Source organism: Chelmon rostratus, chromosome 9 (assembly GCF_017976325.1).
Source record: "Chelmon rostratus isolate fCheRos1 chromosome 9, fCheRos1.pri, whole genome shotgun sequence".
Lineage (NCBI taxonomy): Eukaryota > Metazoa > Chordata > Actinopteri > Chaetodontiformes > Chaetodontidae > Chelmon > Chelmon rostratus.
In genome coordinates, this window is record NC_055666.1 from 721,108 (window position 1) to 737,072 (window position 15,965).

General features: G+C 43.5%; 1 protein-coding gene across 1 annotated transcript in view; it reads left to right on the forward strand.

The window, feature by feature from the left end:
* The window catches only part of enpp6 (ectonucleotide pyrophosphatase/phosphodiesterase 6), a 32,276-nt gene extending 17,043 nt beyond the window's left edge, over positions 1–15,233 (forward strand). The window contains exons 4-8 of the mRNA XM_041943918.1: positions 7,662–7,803; positions 7,905–8,084; positions 12,156–12,293; positions 13,687–13,810; positions 14,031–15,233. Of these exons, the coding sequence (XP_041799852.1) occupies positions 7,662–7,803; positions 7,905–8,084; positions 12,156–12,293; positions 13,687–13,810; positions 14,031–14,242 (796 nt within the window). The 3' untranslated portion in view covers positions 14,243–15,233. The remainder of the gene's footprint in view (positions 1–7,661; positions 7,804–7,904; positions 8,085–12,155; positions 12,294–13,686; positions 13,811–14,030) is intronic.
* The last annotated feature ends 732 nt before the right edge of the window (positions 15,234–15,965 follow it).

Sequence of the window (15,965 nt, forward strand, 5' to 3'; positions counted from 1 at the left end):
TGGTGGTGCCCTGTTCTACTGTGCAGCAACACCTGTACAAATATGGCCTCCATCGAGAAGTCATTAGAAGAAAACCTTTCCTGTGTCTTCACCACAAACCCCTATGTCAGAAGTTTGTAAAAGAACATCTAAACAAGCCTGGTGCATTTTGGGAACAAGTCTTGTTGTCACAGTTCGCAGACAGAGGCCCAAACGCAGACGAAGTTCACAGCACACAACTAAGTTTTCACCAGAGTTTATTTTGCAATAAGTTTAAATACAAAAACCCACGAGTGTGATAATATGTACAGTGGAGGGCTACAACTAACCAGATACCCAGAGCAATAATTACACCAAACAAGTACTAGGCTAAATAGCAAAGTTATAGGACGGGAACCTAATAAACAGGAAACAAGACTGGCAACAAAACACTAAATGTAGAAAACACAACTAAACGTAGAGGACTTAGAACCAAGTTAAGCCAGGGACAAACTAAAGCTACGAAACTAATTTTACAGGACCAACAAGAGACAAGGGTTACTGACGGAGACTGAGGGGAAGGCTGGAGGTGAGGCAGATGGTAGCGGACAGGTGTGGCAGTAGATGAGGCTTGGCTGGAGTTGAAACAGAGGGTTTAGAGCAGCAGAGTCTTCGGAGACCAGAGGTGAATCTAGCAGAAGGTAGCAGGGTGGTCCAAAATGGAGGTAGTTTACGGTCCGGCGTCGAGCCATGGACTGAAGCTGGTATTTATGGCAGCAAGGAGAACAATGGAGCTGAGTAGACCACACCCTGCTGCAGGTGAGTAGGGTTGACAATCAGCAGATCACCACACCTGTCCGTGCCTCACACACCAGCCTGCACACGCCCACCTAAGGATGAGTGTGATAGAAAGAGGGAGAGAGAGGAGGGGAGGGGAAGAGGGATTGCCACTAGGAGAGGGCAGAAGTGGAGGGCGTGACAGTACCCCCCCCTCTACGTGCACCTCCAGGTGCACGTTGGAACCGTTCAGGACGACGTCGTCTAAGGTCCTGGATCAGCGTTGCATCCATGATCCGTCGTCGTGGAACCCAACTCCGTTCTTCGGGCCCATAGCCCTCCCAGTCGACCAAGAACTGAAGTCCTCTGCCACGACGGCGCACATCCAACAATCTCCGCACAGTGTACACAGGGCCATCATCCAGCATCCTGGGAGGTGGAGGGGGACGGACAGGGGGGGGCAGAACACTCTCCCTGACAGGCTTGAGCTGTGAAACATGAAAGGTGGGATGAACCTTCATAGAGGCAGGGAGTTTCAATCTCACCGAGCTTGCGTTGATGATCTTCTCCACGACGAACGGTCCAATGAACCTGGGTGCCAGCTTCTTAGACTCCACCCGTAAGGGAAGATCCTTTGCTCGCAACCAAACCTTGTCTCCCTGGGCATATGTGGGAGCCACAACTCGTCTCCGATTCGCTTGCTCCTCCATCCTCCGGTTGGCACGAATTAATGCTGCTCGAGCCCTCCTCCATGTCCTCTCACACCTCTTCACAAACGCCTGAACTGAGGGAACTGCAATCTCCTGTTCCTGTGCTGGGAAAAGGGGAGGTTGGTAGCCAAGAGAGCATTGAAAAGGTGAAAGGCCAGAAGAGGAGTTCACCAATGAGTTGTGTGCATATTCGACCCATACCAACTGACTGCTCCATGCCGTGGGATTGTCTGCTGTGACACATCGAAGGTATGTCTCCAAAGATTGATTGGCCCGTTCTGTCTGACCATTGGACTGAGGGTGGAAACCAGAGGTTAAACTGACTGTTGCTCCCAAAGCTTTACAAAAATGTTTCCATACCTCAGAGGTGAATTGTGGTCCACGGTCAGAGACAATGTCCAAAGGTAACCCATGAATCCTGAAAACCTGCTTCACCATCACATCCGCTGTCTCTTTAGCCGTGGGCAGCTTAGGGAGGGCGATGAAGTGAGCTGCCTTGGAGAAGCGATCGACCACTGTAAGAATAGTGGTATTACCTTCAGACGGGGGCAATCCGGAAACAAAATCCACAGCGAGGTGGGACCAAGGGCGCCGGGGAACTGGCAAGGGCTGCAGTAGGCCAGAGCTCAGCTGATTGGACGTCTTTTGGCGTGCACAGACAGGACACGCAGCAATGAACTCCCTCACATCCTTGTTCATAGAGTGCCACCAAAACCTTTGCTTCAGGACCCTGAGTGTTCTGCTGACCCCCGGATGACACATCAGCCGGGATGAGTGGCCCCACTGAAGAACCTGAGATCGGACGGAGTAAGGCACAAACAGGGAATTAGATGGCCCATTACCTGGATTGTCTGACTGGTCTGGAGCTTGACGAACCACGTCCTCAATGGCCCAGGTGAGGGCTGCCACCAGACAGGACCTGGGCAGAATGGACTCTGCTTCTCCAGACTTCTCCTCCTTGGAGTACAGGCGGGAGAGGGCATCAGGTTTCAAATTTCTGGAGCCAGGGCGGTACGTCAGAGTGAACTTAAAACGGCCAAAGAACAAAGTCCACCGAGCCTGCCGTGAGTTCAATCTTTTTGCTGAACGTACATACTCCAGGTTCTTGTGGTCTGTCCAGACCACAAATGGCTGGTCAGCCCCCTCCAACCAGTGTCGCCACTCTTCCAGAGCCAGCTTGACAGCAAGTAGCTCCCTGTTTCCGACATCATAATTCCGCTCTGCTTGGGACAGACGATGTGAGAAGAAGGCACAGGGATGAAGTTTGTTGTCACAGGAGGCCCGCTGAGACAGCACTGCTCCCACGCCAGTATCTGAGGCGTCCACCTCCACGACAAACTGACGCTTAGGATCAGGTTGAACCAGGATTGGGGCAGACGTGAACCGATCCTTCAAAGTCTGAAAGGCCTGAGCAGCTTCAGGGGACCAGGCAAAAACCCTGTTGACAGAGGTCAGAGAGGTTAAAGGGGCAGCAACCTTACTATAGTCCCGAATGAACCGACGATAAAAATTGGCAAAGCCCAGGAATCGCTGCAGCTGTTTTCTAGTCTCAGGGACTGGCCAATCCTTTACCGCGGACACTTTCAGGGGATCCATCTGAATCTCCCCCTGTGAGATGATGTAGCCCAGGAAAGATGTGGTGGTGGCATGGAACTCGCACTTCTCAGCTTTGACGTACAGACGGTTCTTGAGGAGCCTCTCCAGAACCAGACGGACATGTCGGGTATGTTCCTCGGGAGAGCGTGAATAAATGAGGATGTCATCCAAATAGACAAAGACAAACCTGTTGATCATGTCCCTGAGCACATCATTCATGAGGTTCTGGAAGACTGCAGGAGCGTTCGTAAGACCAAAAGGCATGACCAGATACTCAAAGTGGCCCAGTGGTGTGTTGAAGGCCGTCTTCCATTCATCACCCTCCCGGATCCGGATAAGATGGTACGCATTGCGCAAGTCGAGTTTGGTGAAGATGTTAGCACCATGCAGGGAGGTGAAGGCCGAATTGATCAACGGAAGGGGGTAGGTATTTTTCACAGTGATGTCATTAAGTCCTCGAAAGTCTATACAGGGTCGGAGTGAAGAGTCTCGCTTAGCCACAAAGAAAAATCCGGCCCCTACCGGTGAGGAAGAGGGTCGGATAATACCTGCAGCTAACGAGTCCCTGATGTAGTTCTCCATTGCAGACTGTTCTGGTTGAGACAAGTTGTATAACCTGCTCCGGGGTAATGCGGCACCAGGAAGAAGATCAATTGCACAATCATAAGGTCGGTGGGGAGGGAGCGACATAGCCTCTTCTTTGCTAAACACAGGAGCCAGGTCATGATACTCTGCAGGAACCGAAGACAAATCCACTGGCGAGGAAGGGCGAGGCTCTGCAGAAGCTGGTGTCAGAGCTGAGTGCAGGCAGCGAGGGTGGCATGCAACACTCCAAGAGGTGATCTCGCTCTTGATCCAGTCGATCTGGGGATTGTGCAATTGTAGCCAGGGGTGTCCAAGAACTACAGGGGGGTTGGAATGGTCAAGAATATGGAAGATGAGTTGTTCATGATGGTTACCGGCCAAGACTAGACTTACTGGAGCAGTACGGAAACGAATTACAGTTAATGGCAGACCATTCAAGGCTCGGGCTGTGACAGGATTAGGCAGAGGTTCAAGTGGGATCTGTAACTGTTTGGCTAAGTGTTCATCCAAAAAATTCTCCTCTGCCCCAGAGTCAATCAAAACACTAATAGATGTGGAATGGGATTGCCAACAGATGGTAGCATCTAGCAGTAAACGTGGAAGGGAGGAAGTGGTTGTGCGGCTCACCCGAACTCCTCCCGTTAACGGGGAGCCAGCTCTTTTGCCATCCTCTTAGGGCAGGCCACCAAGTAATGTCCAGAGACTCCACAGTAGAAGCAGGCGTTGGCGGCCCTTCGCTGCTCCCTCTCCTGGGGGGTCAGTCGTGCTCTGCCAATCTGCATCGCCTCTGAGTCAGCAGGTGGAGGTGTCACTGGAGTTCCTGAGCCTGGGACCAAGTGAGGGGCTGCCGGAATGCTGATCCGGTGACTTCGCTCTCTCCTCCGTTCCCTGATTCGATTATCCAGACGAATACTGAGAGATATTAAGGCGTCTAGGTCTGCAGACTCGTCACGTGTGGCCAGCTCATCCTTTACCTCCTCATTCAGTCCTCTATAGAAGGTCTCTTGGAGGGCTGCATCATTCCACCCACTCTCCGCCGCGAGAGTCCGAAACCCCACGGCGTATTCTGCCACACTTAATCTCCCCTGTCTCAGATGGGAAAGACGAGAGCCAGCTTCTCTGCCTCGGACAGGGTGATCAAAAACCTTCTTCATCTCATTCACAAAGGCTGCATAAGAGTGGCACAAGGCATTCTGCTTCTCCCAGATTGCAGCACCCCAGTCTCTCGCAGGTCCTTTCAGTAAGCCAATTAGATATGCTATTCTAGACCTCTCTGTGGCATATGACAATGGCTGGAGCTCAAACACTAGTGACACCTGAGTGAGAAAAGACTGACAAGATCCTAAATTACCATCATAACGTTCTGGTGTGGGGGCGGATGGTTCACGGGCAACTGGGAGTGGAGCTACACTGGCGTTAGGAGTAGCAGGCAAGGCAGTAGCATTAGAGATTTGTGGATTAGCAATGGCGGTGGTTAGCTGTGCAGACAACGAAGACACTTGATCAGTAAGCAGAGACACTTGGTTCATCAACAGGTTATTGCTCTCAGCTAATGAACGTAACAACTCATCGTGTCGACCCAGCATAGCTCCATGGCTAGCCATAGCTTGCATAACCGGGGAGCCAGAAGCTCTAGCAGCACTGGTCGCTTCATCTGCTGAGCTCATCTTGGCCGGACCGTACTGTCACGGTTCGCAGACAGAGGCCCAAACGCAGACGAAGTTCACAGCACACCAGAGTTTATTTTACAATAAGTTTAAATACAAAAACCCACGAGTGTGATAATATGTACAGTGGAGGGCTACAACTAACCAGATACCCAGAGCAATAATTACACCAAACAAGTACTAGGCTAAATAGCAAAGTTATAGGACGGGAACCTAATAAACAGGAAACAAGACTGGCAACAAAACACTAAATGTAGAAAACACAACTAAACGTAGAGGACTTAGAACCAAGTTAAGCCAGGGACAAACTAAAGCTACGAAACTAATTTTACAGGACCAACAAGAGACAAGGGTTACTGACGGAGACTGAGGGGAAGGCTGGAGGTGAGGCAGATGGTAGCGGACAGGTGTGGCAGTAGATGAGGCTTGGCTGGAGTTGAAACAGAGGGTTTAGAGCAGCAGAGTCTTCGGAGACCAGAGGTGAATCTAGCAGAAGGTAGCAGGGTGGTCCAAAATGGAGGTAGTTTACGGTCCGGCGTCGAGCCATGGACTGAAGCTGGTATTTATGGCAGCAAGGAGAACAATGGAGCTGAGTAGACCACACCCTGCTGCAGGTGAGTAGGGTTGACAATCAGCAGATCACCACACCTGTCCGTGCCTCACACACCAGCCTGCACACGCCCACCTAAGGATGAGTGTGATAGAAAGAGGGAGAGAGAGGAGGGGAGGGGAAGAGGGATTGCCACTAGGAGAGGGCAGAAGTGGAGGGTGTGACACTTGGGACTTCATGACTTTTACCCCTTAACGCTGATTGTCGTGAATTCGCATCAAACCGCTTTAATCCACATTGCAGCTGATTCGCACATGCATTCCTCTAATGCAGGTTTGTGCATATTCAACACACACCGGTCGAAGTGAAAACAACATCCGTTGTGTTGTTGTTACAATGTAATGGTTGTGATGTGATGCACATTTATGAATTTTGAAAAAAAAAGTATTTTTGTTGCATTTAAGCATTAACGCCTGTTGTCGCTAATTTGCATCATACCTAAATTTATATCTAATGTATGTGCTACAGAAAATTTAACAAACTCCTCTTAATTTAGGATCAATTTGAAAGCAAAAACACAAAGAATTATTTTTTTTATATAATTCTAAATAAATTCAGGCATCAAGGGCTTAAAACTGGAACTAGTAGTTGGCCCCAATGAGCAAAGGTACATTTGGAGAAAAAAGAACATGAAAAGAACATTTCTCCAACTGTTAAGCACAGGGTGGATCAGTCCTGCTTTGAGCTTGTGTTGCAGCCAGTGGCACAGGGAGCATTTCACTGATAGAGGGAAGAATGGATTCAATTAAATATCAGCAAATTCTGCAATTAAGCACCACGCTTTCTGTAAAAAGACTGAAGATGGAAAGAGGATGGCCTCTACAAAAGGATACTGATCCTAAACACACAAAAATCCAAAATGGACTACATCAAGAGGTGCAAGCTGAAGGTTTTTCATTCATTCATTCAACCTTTATTTCACATTGAAAGCCAGCTGAGCAGGTATCGTCATTCACAATGGTGTCGAGATGCAAAACAAAACAACGACAGACAATGATACAGTTTAGAGACAGTTTACACACAGATTAAGGATATGAGTTCTGCACTCAGCAGTTTCAGAAAATGAGTGTCCAAATTATCAGCACCAGTTGATTTATTGATTGTAAGAAGAGTATCGGTAACATCCCTAAGACTGAAGACAGGTATACTGAAGCTTAAAGAATGGTACCCTGTGGTGTAGCCTTTGGTTCAATGTCATGATTCAGATTACTAAAATGTTATCAAAAAGATGACCAGAGCCAACAAAATGATTATTAAAAACAGTGCAAATTTCTTTAAGATCCGTTAGTTGATTGTGCCCACTGCCAATGTCAGTTTGACCCTCACAGTCCCCTGACCCAAACATCATTGAACATCTGTGGAAAGACCTCAAAATAGCAGAGTGTATGCAAGTGAGCCCAATAATCTCACAGAATAAGAAACCTTTGCAAGGACCAAGAATTCAAAGACTCTTAGCAGGCTACAGAAAGCATTTACAAGCTATGATGCTTGCCAGGGGGGTGATACTAGGGAGTGAACATGCTGGGTGTCCAAACTTTTTTCAAATTTTGAAACTGTAAAGATGGAAATAGAAAATCAATCCTGCTTTTTTAACTTAATGACATTTGTAAATCAGGTCATCCTTTACTCCATTAACTATTCACAGTAACAGAAATGTATACCAGACATTTGCATGGCACTGTAGCTCACACTGTGTGTGTGTGTGTGTGTGTGTGTGTGTGTGTGTGTGTGTGTGTGTGTGTGTGTGTGTGTGTGCAGGTCAGGACAAGCTGGCATGGCAGCAATATATTATGAGAAAATAGACGTGGAGGGCCATCACTTCGGTCCAGACTCTCATCAGGTCAGATCAGCTGTGCGACAACTGGATCTTGCCATGCAGACACTCAACAGCAAAATCAAAGTTAGTTAATATCAGTGCTATTCTTATTACAATTACATTTACTGCTTTTCTTGTCAAGCAGCTTATTATCATCCCATCTGTTGCTTGTGATTTTCTTGCAGGAGAAGAACATGGTGAACCAGCTGAACATTGTACTTTTTTCAGACCATGGTATGACGAAGATCCAGTGGATGGAGAAAGTCATTGAGCTGGACAAGTATATCAACATGTCAGACATTTTGAAGATGATGGACAGAGGACCAGTTGTCAGTCTGTGGCCCAAAGATAACAAGTATCAAGAGGTCAGATCAGAATCTGGATGTTGTGCTCTGCCATGGTCCTCTTCCTGATTAAAAAAGTCAGATAGAACGATTAGAATATGATTAATGGGCAAATTGATAAGGTGTTGAGATATAGTAAAGACATCTGAAAAACATCTAGGTCCAGATCACTGAGCGCTTAAACTATATGATACATTGTCTCATCTTCTACTCAAATCTAAAAAAATAATCTAACCCATTTCATGTCAGTACATTACCTACAGTAGATAGTGGTCGACACACCCCCAGTTTGTACAAGCACACAGGAGCACTGGTGCGGAAGCTAAGCACGGTACACGGTTGATATACTTATCGAATATTATCAATGTATTGCACACCAACAAAAGCAATATCAGTTTAAGTGTACAATACATTGGTAATATTTTTTCTACCTTGCCATCAGATAGCCCTTTTCCAACGGAGAGCACCTTGCAGAACAAGGAGTAACTGATTTATCACTCCCTCAATTGGTTATTTTGCTTTTGTTGTTGTGTGAGTTTGATGTTTTAACACGTTAGTTCGGATCCAAATTAGCCAGTGCATGGTTGTGAGAGGCAAGAATAGGCCTGAGGTGGACCTGAGTGGGGCTGGGACAGTCACGCAGGGGAGTGGATGACAATGCAGTAAAGGAGTTAAGGTACAATGAAAAGTTAGTTACGCTCCCCAGAGTTTTGAGTAAGGCCTACGTCCTCCCCCTGCTATCTGGCAACTAATGCATCCAGGTAGTTGGTAGAGCCATAAAGCTCAGTGGTAACTAACTTCTGTAGAATCGAACAAATGAATTTCCCGTGGCTACCTGTGCTGTCTACATGATAAGCTCATTTATGATATGGACTAGCATTTAGAAAAAATTAGCTTTGATTTGTTCGGGATTTTATTTTTTGCAATGTACTGCAGCAGTGGCATGGTAATACAGTTATAGTATAGATAAGCACATAGCTGCTTGTTACCCAGAGTTTGAAGGATCTATAAGTGGAAAGATTTTAGAAATTGGAAAATAATGGTTCATTTTAAGAGTGGATCTACCTTTGCACCGTGGGGCTGACCAGTAGAGTAGAGTATGCAAGTATAGTGATACAAGGAGAATTAAGGAGATACAGATTGAGAGTGCCTGGAACTGATGACTGTCTTATGTTTAAACTCCTAAATGCATTAAACGTTTTAGAAAACAGAAAGGCCAAATGGAAAGTGCTGTTTATGGCAAAGGACAGGTCAGGTAAGGCTCCCTCTGCTGGCCCAGGAGAGGAATGTGTTGAGGTGATGTCAATACTCAACCTATTAAATAAGTGTCCAAGAGAGATAAAATGATTAAATGCTCCATGCAAGACACATTTTATCTGCATAATGGTGAGGTTGTAAAAGAAAGAGAAGTGCTGACAGTGGTCTCTCGTTTCTACTTGGGTTCCAGGAAATCATAGCCCACCACTGAAGTGACTGATTAAATATCTTGACGGAGTGTCTGGGATGATGCCTTTGTATGTGTAGGTTTGCATGTGTGTGTGTGCGTGTGCGCGCACAGGTGTGTTAATGGATGCCATGTGTAGAATTGACACAAAGTGGAACTATAGAAATACAGCAAATACAAACAGTGAGCAATATTTTTAGATAAAATGTGAACATAATAATACAAACTTTCATGTGTGAAATGATTGAATAGGGCACACCTAATGTAGTACAGTTAAGCCTGTGCGGGTTGGTGTTTGTAATGGTTTTAGTGTTTGTAAAAGCATTGCAAAGGGGGTACTGTAACACAGTTAATACAGATAAAAACACACAAACGGGAAGCACCTTTATAGTAGTACCATACAATTTCACCACATGGTAAAAGGGGGGCTTTGAGAGGAATTAGGCTTATATCCCCAGATAAGAAAACAAAGTATCTGAAAAAATAAAGAGCTATGGAGGGGTATCAGGCAAGGGCATCCTGAACCACAACCAAATTCTACATTAGAATTGAAGAGAATAAACATCCTGGATACACTGTAATACTCTTGCTCGTGTTTTGCAATAGTGATCTTACTGGCAAAATACTGCAAAGTAGTTGGTCCAAGTGTCCTTGTACAGTGGTGTCTGAGTCAAATCAGAATTTAGGCCTCTCTCAATGAATAGTAGGATGTCTGGCCATGACTGAGTTCAGAATTATTGAATTTCCTGTTGTTACTAGCAAATCCATGTCTGCCTATGTAACTGCAAGAAAATAACCTACTTTGTAATTACTGTTAGTAACACATGAGTTGAAGGTAAACGCAGAAAAATCTACCGAAATTGTAATAAACATCCCAGTGCACTACATCTCACAACTACTACTAAAGTTACAGTGTGCAGCAGAGTAACATAAGAGCGGAGTAAACATTAGCGGCAGCTCTGCTAGCTTGTATTACCTTCCGACATGTCTGTGAATTACTTGAAAGAAGGCTGCTGATAATAGACAGTCAAACAGTCCGTGGTAGTAAAAGCATGTGTGTGTGATTGAGAGAGAGCACGTAAAAAAACTTATTAAACTTATCCCTACTATTGTAGTAAAGCACAATAAGGTGGAGGCGGATTATTTTACCATAACATTAGTTCGCCGGTCTGGCTCTAAATGCTCAGCAGACTTTGTATTAGCAATGGGGACAATGTATGTAATGTGGAAAATAGTGTGTATTTGTGTTAAAGTCAGATTAAAAACTCTACAGCTCATGACTACTACATTAACGCAACGTTAAGAGCAGAGTAAACACGAGCGGCAGCTTTGCTAGCTTGTAGTACCTCCCGATATGTCTGTGAATCACTTGAAACAATGCTGTTGGTAATATCGATGTAAAAACAGTCCATGATAGTAGAAGCCTGTGTGTGATAGTGAGAGAGCGTAAGAAATTCAATTCAGTCTTGTTTGGTTGCAGGGAAGTACCCTGAGATGAAGGCTAACCAGCTTTTAGCATAACATTAGCTCGCCAGTCTGGCTCTAAACGCTCAGCAGACTCAATGGGAGAATGTCTGTTATGTAGAGAAAAGTGTGAGTTTAGGTGAAAGACGCATGAAAAACCTCACAACTACTGACGTTGCTGTGAGCTTTCTGCTCCCATGATCTATAAATTAAAGTAAAGATTTTTAGTGTTTAACAGTTGGTCTGATCCCTTGCAACAAGGCTGCTGAGAGAGACTAAAATTGAGGAGTGATTTATCTGAAAGTTGTTTTAATTATTTTGACATCTTTACTTATTGTGTACAAAATTCAGGGAGCTATTATATGAATTTTTTAACTTTACAAGAGTTGCTGCTGCTCAATCTCCGAAGTAACAGCCACTACACAAGTGGGGGCAGGATGATTAAGGAGGGTCCTCAGGAGCATGCTGGCAGAAGAGAGTGTCATGGCTTAATGTCCCTGGATCCGGGTAGGTAGGTGAGGTTGAAGTTGAATCTCCCAAAAAAGAGGGCCTAACGAACCTGGGTATGGCGAGCTGATACAAAGGAAATAGGAATAGTATGGTGAGTGATTCGAGCCAGTTATCTAAGGCATTGGATGGCAGGAAGGGGAGAGTCCGAGGGCACTCACAAAAATATGAACTTCATGACATCGTGCTTACTTCAGCATTGAGTATTTCTATTTTATTTCTTCTTGTTGTTTAAAAAACAACAACCTTTGCATTTTTTGGAAATATTTCCTAAAAGGAAGTTTTTCCTCGCCACTGTCACCAAGTTCTTACGCATGAGGGAATTGTTGGGTCACTGTAGATTAAGGGTTTGGTCTGTGCCTGCTCTATATGTAAAGTGTCCTGAGACAACTGTGGTTGTGGTTTGGTGCTATATAAATAAAACTGAATAGAATTAATTGTCTTAAATTCTATATATGTAAGTTTTAGTTAAACAACATCAAATTTTCTTGAGAGAGGATCTCCAAACCCTGTGACCACATGAATACTGTAAAGCTACTTTTTTGTTGAACAGTCCTTCATGGATTAACTTTGTTATTAAAACTATTCTAACACTATATGTTTGTGTGTGTGTGTGTATGTGTGTGTGTGTGTGTGTGTGAGTGAGTGTGTGAGTGTGTGTGTGTGTGTTATGCCAGGTGTATGCTGAGTTGTCCCAGGTCCCTAACATGAATGTCTATGCTAGACAAGAGATCCCTGAACGTTTCCATTTCAAAGGAGGGAAGTTTGTTTCTCCCCTGACGCTGGTGGCTGAGCCAGGCTGGTTTATCGCTGAGGTAACAGACAATCATTCACTTGTACACGTTCACTAGGACAAAGTGTTCTTCTCTTGACCTGTTCATTTTCTTACCCAGTGCAACTGCATTTAAAGTGAAGTGGAGGATATTGAGATAGGATGGGAACAATGTTTAGTCCCAGGCTTTATAGCTGTTTATCAAGACATTTCATCATGTATTTCAACAATTTCATTCAGACATTTGACAGTATCATTTGGTTGTAGAAATTATTAGTAGTTGAGTTATCTGCATTATTTAGTGTCTTTTTCTCATCAGCAAATGTTCTTTTGCTTGGTTAACATTTGAGTACCTCAGAGACTTTTCAGCCACATTGATATAAAAGGTAAAGGTTCCTGGTAGAGTTTTGGATGTCTGGTAGCGCTATTGAGCTGTTTTTCTCGCACACATGCATGAGGATGCAAATGCACCTGCTTGACAGTAATACACAGTCCTACCTATCACGCTATTGCAGGAAAATTACTATTCATTTGTTTCATGCTTGTTTGGGGCACCACATCATAAGAGGAAAAATAATAACAATTAATTCAGTGAATCCACTTAATCAGTCTGATATCAGAAGTCATGACTTCTCAATTAAATTAGTTTCTGTCTCTTCTACAAAGGAATACACAGGGCACCAACTTCGTCCAAATGAAAATGTATTAAACCACCAGCTATTACGTCAGGATAAATGAAATGAATAATAATCACACTCTACTGGCCAAAGTGGAACAAGAAACAATATTGGTCTGTGGATGATAATACAAAAATATGCAAGAAATCACGCAATGGCCAAAAGAGAGGATATGATTACCTGTGAGTGTGCTAATAATAGCTCAGGGGCCTGTCATAATAGCCTCCAGAGTGTCTTTCCCTGAGGCAATGTGGGGTTGTTATTCTCTCTCAGCGAAGTGGACCTCACTATTTACTGTTCTTAAATTTTGCTAGATAGTCTTGTAGTGACTTGGCTTGTAAAATGAAAGAAAAACAGACATCACATGTTATAGGCAAAGTTACTCTGAAGCACGTGGCAAAAGACATGGAAAAAGAGTGGCATAAGAGAAGAATGACCAGGGGAAAGAAAAAAAGAATACAAGAGTACACAAAAAGGAGTCAGCTCTTTTAATCACCAGGGAATCCTGAGTGTGTAGTTGTTACCATGAATCAGGGCTCTTCTCTGTCCTCCCTTTGTTTAAATATGTGGAAATATTTCCTTTGTAGAACTTTTAAACTGGGATTTACACGCAAAAGTCACATATCTTCCCCCTACCATGACCCATTAAAACAATAAAATAAAACAATGTAGAAAACCAACCCAAAAAAAAAGAACATAAAGTTCTTCACAGTAAGAAGTACATCATTCATTTTATGTGTGTGTGTGTTTTCATTCCAGAACAAGGCAAGGCTCCCATACTGGAAAAATGACTCTGGAGAACCCTCAGCATGGCAAAATGGCTGGCATGGTTACGACAATGAGTTCCTTGACATGAGAGGTTTTTTCTTGGCAACAGGACCTGGTAACAAACAAATCATACAGTATTTGTACCATGTCAGTGCATGTCGGGGGGGAATCCTGTTTGTTTGTTTTTTGAAGCAGACAGTGACTCTCAACTCTCAACATATTGCTTCTCTGTCAGTTTTGTCTCTCGCTTGTGTTGAAGCTAAATATTGTAAATTATAATATAAGGTTATTATTTTGAGATAAAGATCATATTATTCTTTCTTCATTTCATCCAGATTTCAAGCGAAATGTTCGGGCGGCTCCAATTCGAGCGGTAGATGTCTATAACGTGATGTGCTGGACGTTGGGAGTGGAGCCATTGCCAAATAATGGGTCCTGGTCTCGGGTAGAGTACCTCCTGAATGGCTCTGATGGTCCATTCCAGCCCACAACCCTCTGGACTTGCTGTTTGATTTTGTTAGGAGTACTGCTGAAACTGTGGGACTAAAATATTTAACAGTTCTCTGTTTGTGACATGTAATTGTCACAAAAAAATGATCTGCCAGAAGGAGTTTGAACACTGAACCCTGCAGAGGTCAAAGCACCTGAAAGGAAGGGAAGAGAAATACAACAGGTTGAAAAAAGTTACCTTGAAATGATTCGAGCACTCTAAGGACCAAGAACTTGAAGCCTTAAAAGACCTGGAGAGTGTGCCAGGACCTCATCACAACTTCCTAAATGGACCAGGAAAAAAGATCATCCTACATGCCCATAACACCTTACGAAGGACTTCCATTCTGATCCTTAAGAGCCCTAAACTCACTTTTTCTCCTCCTTCTCCAGCTCTCCATGTCTGATCAAAATGTGCTGATGTCTGAGGTGGTACATTTTTTAAAAATCCATCAAAAAATATAACAAATTGTTAATTTTTACATTCATTATTTATCAATTATTGGAAACACTGATCTCCATATCTAAATAGCAAAATCAACATTTTTGCATTTTTCCATTCCTCTTAATATTTCCACATTACGTAGTTCTGTCCAGGGAACTATCAACAAAATTATACGGAAAATAAATAAACATTTCTGATTTCTGGGTGTTTGTAATCTTGGAGCTGTTCAATGTAAACGTTGCCATTTTTGTTTCAAGATCTAATTTTCTCAGTTGTTTTGGAAATCACAGAAGAACACTATTAAATTGCTAAACTTCATACAGTAAAGGATGCTGATGTTGCCTTATTTTGAGACGTGCAAAACTAGAATGGATAGATGTAAGGTCAAATTTTTAAGTTTGTTAAAAAGCAAATACATGTTGATGTTTTGAAACCCTAAACTTTTCTTTCTTTTTTATGCCTGAGCTCTTTTAAAATCTTGCGAGGTCAGTCTGTGTGATGGATAAGTATAACTAAAGATGCTTATTTCGATCTGGTCTTTAATTCAGCAATTGCTGTCCCTGTGTTAGATCTGGAAAATCCTGTATGACACACACTGTGTGAAAAGTGCTCTATAAATAAATTTGCTTTGATTTGAAAATTCATGATTCTGTGTGTAATAAAATTAAAAGACTTTGGGTTTGTGGTAGACAATACCTCAGAGACATTTATATCAAATTGGTCATTTATAGCAAATGGTTATGCTCTCAATGAAACTAAACAGTGAAGATGATTCTGTGGAGAGAACTAATACCCCCCCTAAACTCTAAACTCTTTGTTAAATCGATAGATACTTTATTAATCTCCAAAGAGAAATTTATAACAATAAGAAGTATACACAAGGCTGTGACAGCAAATGGCATTTGTAGGAGTGTAATAGGTAAAACGGTACATTAATTTACTGTGTACAAAATGCACCATCATCATTTTTGCATGGTGTAAACAGCAATGGTGTGACAAGTGGACACAGACTGATGAACATGGAGGGCCATTAAAAACACAAGCAACTGACAAGATGTTTTAACAGTGGAGACAACACCTCCATGTTGTTATACATGGGTATGACAGTTGAGTTCTGACTCCAAGGTACCCTGTGTGGTGACATCAGGGCCTCTATTTACATGCAAAGCTCCTCAGAGTAAAAATTGGACCTCATCCATATGCTTAGAATGATGTAATTTGACACTTATTGACACTCACACATTGCTAAAGCACACAATGACTCCAAATGTAAATGACTGCATTTTCCACAACATTCTCAGCATGTCACTGCCAGCTGATTACCACAACAAAGTGT